General features: G+C 41.2%; 1 protein-coding gene across 16 annotated transcripts in view; it reads right to left on the bottom strand.

Moving 5' to 3' along the window:
• CNTRL (centriolin) overlaps window positions 1-12,014 on the bottom strand; it is a 97,333-nt gene that overhangs the window by 25,135 nt on the left and 60,184 nt on the right. For 14 of the 16 annotated variants that reach the window (XR_004054003.1, XM_030919817.1, XM_030919815.1 and 11 more), the window contains 9 exons: window positions 11,374-11,581; window positions 10,685-10,864; window positions 8,883-9,062; window positions 7,877-7,993; window positions 7,455-7,596; window positions 6,581-6,729; window positions 4,005-4,194; window positions 2,395-2,708; window positions 64-272 (listed from right to left, as the gene is read on the bottom strand). Coding sequence is in view for 15 of the 16 variants with exons in the window: in XM_030919817.1 (XP_030775677.1) it covers window positions 64-272; window positions 2,395-2,708; window positions 4,005-4,194; window positions 6,581-6,729; window positions 7,455-7,596; window positions 7,877-7,993; window positions 8,883-9,062; window positions 10,685-10,864; window positions 11,374-11,581 (1,689 nt within the window). In the remaining variant the exon portion in view is untranslated. Of the gene's footprint in view, window positions 1-63; window positions 273-2,394; window positions 2,709-4,004; window positions 4,195-6,495; window positions 6,730-7,454; window positions 7,597-7,876; window positions 7,994-8,882; window positions 9,063-10,684; window positions 10,865-11,345; window positions 11,582-12,014 lie in introns of those variants that run through there. The other 2 variants (XM_030919830.1, XM_030919831.1) reach the window with 2 other exon arrangements.

Here is a 12,014-nt window from a genome sequence, read left to right as displayed (position 1 = left end):
TATTCGACAGCATTAATGAACTAATATCGCATTTGTCTGAATTATAAAAAATATATTAATTACTTTTGCTGTTGACGTTTCTGGACAGTTCTATGTAATTCTTCTACTTCACGCTCTAAGCTTTTCTTCTCTTGCAAAAGATCATGAATATTATGATGCAGTTCTTCCATTTCTTTCTCGGACTGCCGCTTGGATGCTCTCATCCACCGTTCTTCCTGCTGCTTTGATTTTAAATGCTGCATTATGTCTTCCAATCTAGAAACTTCATTCTCCTGAATGAAGAAGGGGAAAAACGCAGAGCTGAAACATCACAGGATGTTTCCTCTCTTTCCTGCCAAAAGCTGAAATTAACTGTGGTTAAAGTGGTATCAATGACCCAAAAAATGATGGTAGATTCTAAGACTTTGGTATAAAAAGTGAAATGTCACAGATGAAATTGCTGGACAAATAGAACCTTTAATTTTTCAAACAGTCCGACTATGATTGAGAAACACTCGCCAAGCCTCTTGTGGATAACCTCTGCCTCCAAAGAGTTCGGTGTCTAGCACAGAAGACTTTCTAGACAGAAGTCTCTCCCTCCTCTGGACACATGGGAGAAACGTTTTCTGAGAGGTCTGCCCAGAGGAAGAGGTGTTTTGCCTGGGTTTTGAAGAATGAATGAAAGAGGAAAGACCTAGGCTGAAGAAGTAACATATGCAAACGTAGGGAAGTATAAAAGTGCACCTGAGAAACTATAGAAACCGCCCGGTAAGCTTGGAGAGTAAAAGAACCAGTTTAAGAGATTATCAATAAATGCTGAATAGAAAGAAATTGTTACAAATTACAATGTGCAAGAAAAAACTGCAAGAGAGTATGAGTGACTACTATAGTTAAACTTGTAAATGCACACAGACCCTCTAAAACTAGTCTGACTTATTACAATGGTACTGGTGGACTTGATGTGTCCTAGTTTATCTTCCACTCAATCTGTCAAGAGAGGAAGGAAAAAACAAAGGCTCCAGGTGTTCTGAGTCTGGAGCTTAGAATAGAAAAAGAGGAGCTTTAGAAAAGCTCCTCTTTTTAGAATAGGAAGCTACTATAGAAAAAGAAGCTACTATAGAAAAAGCTACTATAGAAAAAGAGGAGCAATAGAAAAAGGAGGAGCTTAGATTGTATTTTATTTCTCTAGAACCAAAAAGTCAGAAAGTAATCTAATGAGGCTGGGCTGTAATCCCAGCACTTTGGGAGGTCGAGGCAGGCGATCACTCAAGGTCAGGAGTTCGAGACCAGCCTGGCCAACATGGTGAAACCCCGTCTCTGCTAAAAATATAAAAATTAGCCGGGCATGGTGGTGGGTGCCTCTAATCCCAGTTACTCGGGAGGCTGAGGCAGGAGAATCGCTTGAACCGGGGAGGCAGAAGTTGCAGTGAGCCAAGATTGCGCCGCTGCACTCCAGCCTGGGCGACAGAGAGAAAGTCTGTCTCAAAAAAAAAAAAAAAGAAAGAAAAAAGAAAAAGGAAGTAATCTAGTGATTAGGAAATAATTATTTCTTAGAATCTAGCCTAAGAATAAGAGATACAGTAAGAATTTAGAGTCAGCTACAGTACCTACAAATATAGAAATGTTGTACAGTCATTAAAATACTGTTTAAAGACATTTATAAAACCATGGGCAAATGCTTATAACATTAAGTAGGAAAAACAGAATACAAAATATTGTGTACAATAAAATATAAACTATGACAATAAATAATAAATCCCACCACCTAGAGATAATCCCCACCAAAACCTTATCCCCACCAAAATATAAACTATGAAAATAAAAAATAAATAAATCCTACTACCTAGAGATAATCCCCACCAAAACCTTATTGTATGCTGTCCATACCTATGTTCATACACGTGCACATACATGTATGTGTATACACTCATATTATACATATGTGTATGTGTACAAGTACAGGCACTAGTAAGTGAATATATACATACACATTAATATAATACCTGTCAATAGAAAAATATATAAGCTTTGTAAAAATGGTAAATTTCTGGACTGAAAACATTTATTAAATGGCTGATCCAGGTTTGTGATTGGCCTGAAACCCTAACTCCTGTATATGATATTTTTGTTTTTTTGTTTTTTGTTTTTTGCTGTTACCGGGGCTGGCCTTGAATTCCTGGTCTCAAGCAAACCTCTTGTCTCAGTCTCCTGAGTAGCTCGGACTATAGGCACACGCCATTGCTTTTAGAAGAGAAATTTTAGTAAGAAAATGCTTGCACAGTTCTAAACATCAGCCTTACAAACACACCATTGCCATATAATACAGTCATAAACAGGTCAATTCATTAAGTATATACCCTTATCAGTCACCCATGGAAGCAGTGTGGAAAGAGAGCTGTATGTCTTTCCACTTACTAAGTTATGGTGTTCAGGGACGTTGCAATGCAGCACACCCATAGGGATGAAGGGGATTGAGAAGTTGCGGGGTGGAGGCCCATACACCATGGGGGCCCCAGCAGGAGGTGGGCCATAAACAACAGTGCCAGGGGTGAGAGGTCGGCTATTGTTTGGCAAGGGAGGAGGTGGTGCATACAGGGCCATGCCCTGGGGTACAGGAGAACCATCAGGAAGCACAGTATACTTCATGTATCCAGGAGGAGGCACAAATGGGGGTTCTTCTTGGTCATCCAGCTCACTCTCTTCCTGACTATCTCCTCCACTGTCTGCATCTTCAAAGAAACAAACAGAAGAGTTTATTAAACAAAAGAGTGTTTTACCCCCATGGTTTACCAGGTAAACAAATTTAGTAGAGAACAGCAGCATTTAAGCCAAGATACTGGAGATGTGAGAATAAAACTGAAAATAAGGTCAAAACTACTTTTGAAAAGCAGCTCAAAACATGGATTCAAAGTATTTTCTATGGCTGATACTTGAGTTTTTCTTATGTTTATCTGTTGGTTTGTTTCTGCATTCATTTATTTATTCATTAATTTATTAAGTGACCATCTGGGTATCTAATTCATGCTACATACAAGATCTCACAGCACTCAGAGTTTACCACTGTCATGACATTTAACACTCTCCAATGTGATAGCTTACTAACTTATCTGCCCTAAAACCAGAAAATATGTTTGCTGATCACTGACAACAGAGAACCTAGAACACAGGCACACAACAAACACTCAATAAACACTTCCTGGCCACATGCGTGGCTCATGCCTGTAATCCCAGCACTTTGGGAGGCCGAGGCAGGTGGATCACTTGAGGTCAGGAGTTGGAGACCAGTCTGTCTAATATGGTGAAACCCCCATCTCTACTAAAAATACAAAAATTAGCCAGGCATGGTGGTGCACGCCTATAATCCCAGCTACTCGGGAGGCTGAAGCAGGAGAGAGAATCACTTGAACCTGGGAGGCAGAGGTTGCAATGAGCCAAGATGGTGCCACTGCACTCTAGCCCGGTGACAGAGTGCAACTCCATCTCAAAAAAAAAAAAAAGTTTCTGAATGAACAAATTCTCAGAAGGTCATATTCACATTTTACAGATTAACAGTTTCAGAAGCTAAATAATTAGCCGAAGACCACACAGCTAATAAGTGAAAAAGATTTACTCAGGTCTGACTCTTCCCCAGAGCTTTGGAAGACAGACCCATAACACTTCATTTTAGGAAGGTGAGATTAATGCCATGACGCACAGACACAAGACACCGTGCTCCAGTAGAGTCAAAGAGGCTGCTTAGTCAGCCTGGGTAAAGCAGGGTGGAAGAAGGCTCCATTTAGGAGCATTGTTTGAGGACCTAGGTCTTGCTGAAGGATAAGTAGGCAGCAGCATGGGAGGGGAAGGAGGAAGGACATTCCAGACAGGGTTTAAAATGACGACAAGAGGTCACTGGCCAAGACCAGATCACAGAAGACCTTATGGAGCTAGCTAAGGAGTCTGGACTGTGACTTAGGGATTTCAGGGAATCAATAAAAGGTTATTAAACGGGCAAGAGAAATGCAACTTTCCTATGTGATTTGACTTACCTCTATTTGGAAACAATTTATGTAACCCACTCCTGATAGGAGAATAAACCCAGTATCCTGAGGCAGGGGGAGGTCCACTGCCTTCCTTCCCATCCTGCTGCCCAGGGCATGGTTTTCTAACAGGAGTTGAGGCTGTGTACTTAAGGCCAACACCAGAGTCCTTGGTGGCCTGGGAACTATGGCTGGAAACCTAAAACAAATGACAGCAAAGCACACTATCTATTACAAATGGAAAGGCTGATTTTAAGAAATGTCAAAGTCTAGAGCAAAGTTGACATGTAGGCAAGGTTGAGAAAGAACTTGGTTTCTTTTCATTATCCTTATTTTTCACAGAAGTGAGGTGATTACACGGTCACATAAACTGCAGTTCCATACACAATTCAGCTTATTGACATCCCTCTGGACTTGATCAATATGGCAGTGTCAGGGAAGCCATGCAGAAAGGAGGGCTGTGTGGGTAATGGCTGGGGTCACATCAGACTGGTCTGTGAAAGTGAAGGGCTCAAAGTGTGGCGAAAGCAACCAAATTAATGTCTATTTATCCTTTCAAAAGCCATTTGAAAACACCCATCTCCTATCCTCTCTTTTGGTACAATTTTCTAGACATCACAAGTCCTTGGCCATACCGAAATGGAAAAAGCATGTTATCTGGCAGTTTGACTGGGTTAATTTTATGCAGCGACTCCCCAGGAGACAGAAATGAAAGTAAGTTCTCCATAGTGATCAGACTCCTGGGTGTCAGCCTCTGTTCTCTCTGTAGTAATTTTTCCTAGTGGTTTTTTGTTTTGTTTTGTTTTTAACCTCATCCTTAATGGCCCAGCAACTGAGGCAAAGGAAACCTGTGAACTTCGAAGAAATCTGGGGACACCAGTCTTCTGTTGTCCTGGGAGCTTGGCATGGCTTTAAAGCTCTACTCTGCTACCCTCTTTCTCCTTCCCAGTCTGTAGGTACATTCTCTAAACCCTCACCCAGCTCAGGCTTATATGTTTTGCTCTAATTTATACTGCTTCCACCTCCAACTCTGGTTGTACCAAGGAGTTGGCTTCCTTTAGGATTGCTGGGAGAATCTAAGATTCTGCTCTTCAGGGGTCTGGTTAAATCTACACAGCCCTGGGATCCTAGTGTGTCTGAGCTGCTTCTCCCTGACTATTGCTCATCGGCTGATTCTAGCAGGATGGCACTAGGACCCCCTCTGCTTTGGATGAATATAGCCTTCTCCTCACTTCCCACATTCAGGCCCCAGTTTTCTTCTCACTTCCCACATTCAGGTGCCAGGCTCTGACCATTTCTCTTTAACATCTTTTAATCTCATCTCCTCTTTCCCAGATCCACTGATCTAGCTCTGGCTTCTACTTTTTACCTCAATCAGTTCAAAGAGCCCCGCGGAAAGCTCACCCTACCACAAGTATAGTCTCTGTACTAGCCAGAATATTATTCCTAAACTACAGCTCTGATCATTTTAGTACACAACCCATTTTCCATGGCCTATATAATTAAGTGTAAGAGATTCTAAGGCCCTTTAAAAAAAGCATGACCTCAGGCCGGGCACGGTGATGGCTCATGCCTGTAATCCCAGCACCTTGGGAGGCCGAGGTGGGCAAATCACCTGAGGTCAGGAGTTTGAGACCAGCCTGGCCAACATGGCAAAACCCTGTCTCTACTAAAAATGTAAAAATTAGCCAGGCATGGTGGCGCGTGCCTATAATCCCAGCTATTCAGGAGGCTAACACAGGAGAATTGCTTGAATCCAGGAGGCGGAGGCTGCAGGGAGCTGAGATCACACCACTGCACTCCAGCCTGGGGGACACAGCAAGACTCCACCTCAAAAAAATAAAAAAATAAAAAAACATGACCCCAATCTACTTTTCAGCCTCATCTGACACTGTTCCTATAAACCCTCTAGCCCCACAAAGCTACTTGTCTTTGCTAAGCCAGTAACTCTCCTCTTCCATACAAGCTGTTTCCTCCCTCCTAAAAGTCCATCGCTCACTGCTTGTTAAGTGCTGACTCCACACCACTGCTTGAGAAGCATTCCTTCCTGAACTTCCCATCAGATGATTCCTTAACATCTCTCTGCAACTAGAGAATACAGGTCAGGTCTGTTGTCACCATTTTGCAATTATGCTGGCATGGCCAATGAGCTCTTTGAGAGCAGGGGCTTTACCATTCAATATGATGCCTCACCACTGCCTACCACTTGGCCTAGGCTTCAGTAAGCACTGAATGAATGTTTGTTAAAAGGACATGAAATTCAGGTGCCTTTTTTTCTGTCGGAGGTTCTGCACAATTCTATGCCCATTTCAGCAGGCTCTCTGGGCTCAAATCACCTTCTCCCCTTACAGCATCCTCATTCAAGGACCTTAACACATACCACTTGAGTATGAACAGCCAACTGTCACCTTCCCCAAGAAAGCCCTATTTTCATCTCAAATATTAAAAACACTATAGAACCTCAATGCACTGCTTAGCATAGAAATGTCATTTTTGGTACCTGCTCATACATTTGGGGAAGGGGACAATGTCACACTTTCTTCAAGAAAATTCAGTATACATTCCCAACACCACAGAATTCCTACTTTTGATGATGGTGGTGGTGGCATAAAGTACCAATAGCCTCGTCTTTTGAAAGGATCTGCCATGCTGCTGATGTAATCATTCTGATAAGAAACTTCACGTCGAAGTTCAGCAATTTCTTCTAAAACATTTTCAAAGCCTCCTTTGTTGTCTGTAAAGAAAAGTCATTCTATGAAATTGATATGAAATCATTTACTTCCTTTCTTTCTCAAAATATAAAAGAGATTCCATGAGAGCCAATTAATTTTATCAGTTCCTCAAAGCTGACTTTCAGTCTGCCCTTTGGTAAATAAAAAAAAAAAAAGCAAATAAACTGATTTGTAAACATTATTTATTTTGAAATTACAAATACAAAGCCCTCTTTTTCTTTATTTTGAGACAGAGTCTCACTCTGTCATCCAGTCTGGAGTGCAGTGGCCCAATCTTGGCTCACTGCAACCTCCGCCTCCCAGGTTCAGGTGATTCTCCTGCCTCAGCTTCCCGAGTAGCTACGTTTACAGGTGCCCACCTCCACGCCCGGCTAATATTTGTATTTTTTAGTAGAGACAGGGTTTCACCAGGTTGGCCAGGATGGTCTCGAACTCCTGACCTCAAGTGATCCACCCACCGTGGCCTCCCAAAGTGCTAGGATTATAGGCGTGAGCCACTGCGCCCGGCCACAAATACGAAACTCCTGTCTTGGCAACCAAGTCCCCCAGTAACACACTTACAGAAAATACTTTTAAAATTATCTGATTTTACTTATTAAGCTAATTACCACAGCTCTCTAAATCAAGCATGGAATTGATTTGTAACAGTTAAAGGTAAAAAACAAACAAGATGATTTAATTTTACAACTACAAAACCACTGCCAAAAATCAAAGCCCAATCCTTTACCAGTTCCGGTGAGGTCTAGTACATTCTGCAGCCTTGCAATCTCTATCCTTTGTCGTTCCATTGTCTCTTTCAGTTTCTCAATTTCTAGGACCTGTGAGTTTGATCCAGTACCTACACCTGTTTTCTCCATCTCAAGTCGAAACTATTTTAAAAAAATCACACAAAGTTGCCAATGAATTCATTCTTTCCCAAACACATTTATCCTTTCAACTTGATTATGATTCTATAATATTTATTTACACTTTCCCAGTGAGGAAACTGCATTACTTGGAAACTGCACCAAGCCTGGCACACAGTAGACGATAAAGTACTGATTAACTATTGACTGCACTACAGAATTCTTTGAGACATCAAAGTAATTTTGTCTTTTAGGAACTGATAAGAATCTGATAAAGGGGAGGTCTCTGGGTACCAACACTGACCTGCTCCTCCTTCTGCCTGAGGAGATTCTGCAGGAGTTCAATCTCAGCTTCTGCTCGAGTCAGATCCCTGGCTGCTTGTGCTGCCTTTCTGCTGAACCTCTCTGCTTCCTGCAACTCCTACTGGGACAAAGGTATGAGAAAGGCACCACTGCTATCACAGGTTGTTTTCTCCATTTCTTCCTCTTGGATTGATTCCTCTGCTTTCATCACATTGCCTACCAGGCTGTTCATAAAAATGGACACCCAAGCCCCACCTTCTCCTGTGTTGTCCCCATTGTTGGGCAGCCTGCCCAGCCCCCAACCCCAAGGTGCGACATCAGAAAGAGCAAAGGCTAACTTTTTTACTTTTGTACTTTTACTACAGTCTTCCATGATTATGTCTCTATGGGCTCTCATCATTAGATATTTTTGTCTCCTATGATCTGCTATCTTAATCTTATTAGCATTTGCATCCTATAAAGCACGGTACAGCCATTAGCTCAGTAAGGAGTCATACTATGAAGTAACATTTTCACATGACTGCACAAGATGAAAAATTTGAGATTCAGAGGGATTATATGACAATCCTTCAAGAACCCTTGTCCTTGCCGGGCGCGGTGGCTCAAGCCTGTAATCCCAGCACTTTGGGAGGCCGAGACGGGCGGATCACGAGGTCAGGAGATCGAGACCATCCTGGCTAACAGGGTGAAACCCCGTCTCTACTAAAAAGAACCCTTGTCCAGGTGGATATTGACAGCTACCCCCCTAGCAGATCCTTACACATAAAGGTAGGGATAGTATGTTTATCTGGTGATTCCTTTCAGGGCTCAGTAGAATGCAGGATCCACGGCAGCACAAAATAAATTATTGGGGGTTGTAATATAATCTGTAGGTCTTAAGAAAAACAGACAACTTTACAGTGGTTTATAAAATAACCAATGTTTATAACAAGATCAATAATACAAGTTGCCACGTTTGTTGACAGCAGCCTCATTGATGGAAACCTGTTCTGTACATGTGAACTCACCTCTGCTCGCTCCTGGTTAATTTTCATAACAGTTCCATGAAGGGACTTCAGCTGGTCTTTGGCAATGGTGAGCTCAGCTGTGGCTAGCTTATCAGAGGTGGCCACAGCTTTCTTCAGTTTTTTCAGTTCTTTATCTAAACCAAAAAATTGCTCCTGAGATTTGGCATCTTCAAGTTTCTTCTAAAATAAAAGAAACATTAATTAAACAGATGAATTATTTGGCAGGAATGAATTCAGATGTAAGCTCCAGGAGGGTAGGGACTCTGTTCACTGCTGCCTAGAACAATACTTGATACACAGGAGGTACTCCACATATATCCACTGAATAAATAATAGATCTCAAAACTGTGAGAAACTTGAACTAGGTCTTCTTGGTCAAGAATCTTAGTGGTCATAACTTCTTCCATCTATTGGAAAAACATTTCCTGGCACTACCACTAAGGCATGGATGAACCTGCCTTTGAAATCAGGCCTTGGGCATAGGGTGTTAGTAAAAGAATTTAGCATTTTTGAGCAACTGAAAGGAGAAGCACAGTGAGAAAAGTAGAGATCTAAACAGAGGCAAATCATGTAGGCCTCGTAGGCTTAAGAATTTTGGTCTTAATCCTAAGAACAAAGGAAGCTACAGGAGGGGAGACTGATTATAGCCACTTGACATTTTAGAAAGAGCATCTTGGCAGCTCTGGAGAGCAGGGTCATGAGTAGAAGTGACAGATCGATCAGACAGCCACAGCAGTCATCCAGAAGAGAGATGATGACAGCACAAGTGTCTAGCATCAGAGAAGGAAAAAGGTCATATATTCCAGATATATTTTAGAGACGGATTCAACAGGACTTGGAAACTGATGGCTTCTCAGTGAAAGATAAAGCAAGTCATTCACTGAGGCTGGGAGAAAGCAGACGGCAGGTGTGAGGATGAGAAGGTGTGAAACAGTGAGGCATGGGAGAGGAAGATCACCACAGGAAAGGGTCATATTGTCCATTTGAGATTGGTAACTATAAGTTTTTAATGACACCACTATACTGGATGGGTGACTTTTTTCTCCAGGAACACCCAGTGTAAGTGCAGGCCCAAAGAAAGCAGAGAGCTTCAGTTTTGTCAGGGAAATAAAACAGTAGAAAAGGACAAGGGACTTGAGGATATTTGTAGAGAAAAAAAAAAGTTATAGCTGGTAGACCACAAAATTTAAGTTGGACAAGTAAGAAAGTAAAGACAAGGGCTTAACAGATAGCAAAGGTGGGGGTGAGGCTAATGAACTGGAAGCTCAATAAGGTTGAGAAATTTTTAGTGTGTGGATGCCAGCAAGATAAGCAGTTATGATCAAAGCAAGACACTTCAGTTTGTGATTTCAGAGGTGGGTGCAATTTTTAAACTTGACAAAGTCCAGAATGTGACAATGGGAGTAGATGGTTGAGGTGGAATGGAGAAAAGCCATCAAAGAGAGGCAGGCGTATTAGAAAGGATGATGAGGAGTTTAAAAGTAACTTTCCATGGATGTGTCCAATTGGACAAGAGGTTTCAAAGGAGTCAAACTCCTCCCAATATCATTTGTTAAGTACCACCTAATTAACTCGAAAGTCACTCCTTACAAATTCTCTTGTTTCCATCTACCACGACACCTGGTCTTAGGTTCTTGATTCAATGACATGCATCTAGGTCCCACCCAGGTCAGGTTCAGCATTGTGCCAGCAATGCAGCCAAAGGTGACTACAGATCACACCCGTCTCAGCTGACCTAGCTGCCAGTGGGCAGAACACTGCCAGCAGGTACTTATGTGTCTCATTTTCCAAGCCTTCCCTACCTTTTTCTCTAACTCTCGGAGTTGGGCCAGAATTCTCTCCTTCTCTTCATCAGCTTCCTGAAGTTGGAGATCTGTAAGGCCTTGGATTTCCTCCATACTTTTAAGATTTTCCTGCAAATAGTGAATTTCATTCTCCAGTTGCTGGATTCTCGCTTCATGTTGCCTCTTATCAAAATTAATCTGTGAGGAAATAAAATTTCAAGAATGATTTTTAGGCAAAATATATTTTAAGAAAAATTAAAACTTTTTATGAATTATCACCCATTTTACTATAGGCTGTAACTTAATTATTTACTAACGAGTTGTCAGGAATGGTTTTATCTTCAACGATCTCTAGGAGTCATTTGAATGTCTGCCTCTTCATTAAAATCATCACATCAAAAAATACCAGATTCTGGCAACACACCATACTCTAGGAATGTGGCATTATTTACCTGCCTATTATAAAATAACTTGCCTTTGCTTCCAAATCAAGGAAAACACAATGTCACAAACAAGCCTGACTTTGACATAATAACCACATTCAGGGTTGCGTTTTTTAGTCACACCCAGCTTGACTTGTTATAAGTGAAAATGAAAATAACAACAATTATGTTGTATTTACATGACAAAGGAAGCATTGTAATTTGCTGAAAAACATTAATATTTGCCAAACACTTCCCTCCAGGTGCCTCTTGTCCTTTTCTTACTCTTGCTTCCAGGGCTCTCTCACAGGCCTGCCTGAACTCTTCTTGTCCAGTTGCCAGTTTCTCTTGCTGCAGAGCCATTTCTTCTTGGAGTTTTCTTTCTCTAACTTGTGCTTCATCTCTTTCCCACTGGGAGTGTGCAAGAATTTCACTGAATTGTTTCTGTAAATCAGCAAGACTTTTCCCTAAGACATCTGAAGGACTATGGATGCTAGTAAGGAGGAGGAAAAATGGTATAAATGTGACATTTAATTTTTGATGCAAACATGCTATTAACATTAGCTCCAGAGTAAAAAGCTGTGTGGAGGGACTGGTGTCAATCTATAGCAATTTACTGACCATCTCCTAAGTGCAAATTATTGTTTTATCAAATGACTGCTGCCACTCTGAAACCATAGGCTCATATGAGGCTAACAATATTTGCTCCAAAAATAAATGTCCATTTCATATATTTGAAATAATTATGTTTTCTTTTGATGTTTCTTCTCTATTTAAAATGTATAATGTGGCTCTACTTCCTGACCATATATAATTAACTTTCAAGAAAAAATAACTCTTAAATACCAAAAATTACCCTTAAATACCAAAAAAAAAGATCCAAAATGTAAAAACTATCAGTGGCAGACAATTAAAATTAAATAATC

The sequence above is a fragment of the Rhinopithecus roxellana genome, chromosome 16 (assembly GCF_007565055.1).
Source record: "Rhinopithecus roxellana isolate Shanxi Qingling chromosome 16, ASM756505v1, whole genome shotgun sequence".
NCBI lineage: Eukaryota > Metazoa > Chordata > Mammalia > Primates > Cercopithecidae > Rhinopithecus > Rhinopithecus roxellana.
The sequence above is the reverse complement of the archived record's forward strand: the minus strand, read 5'-3'. Positions and strand labels throughout refer to the sequence as shown.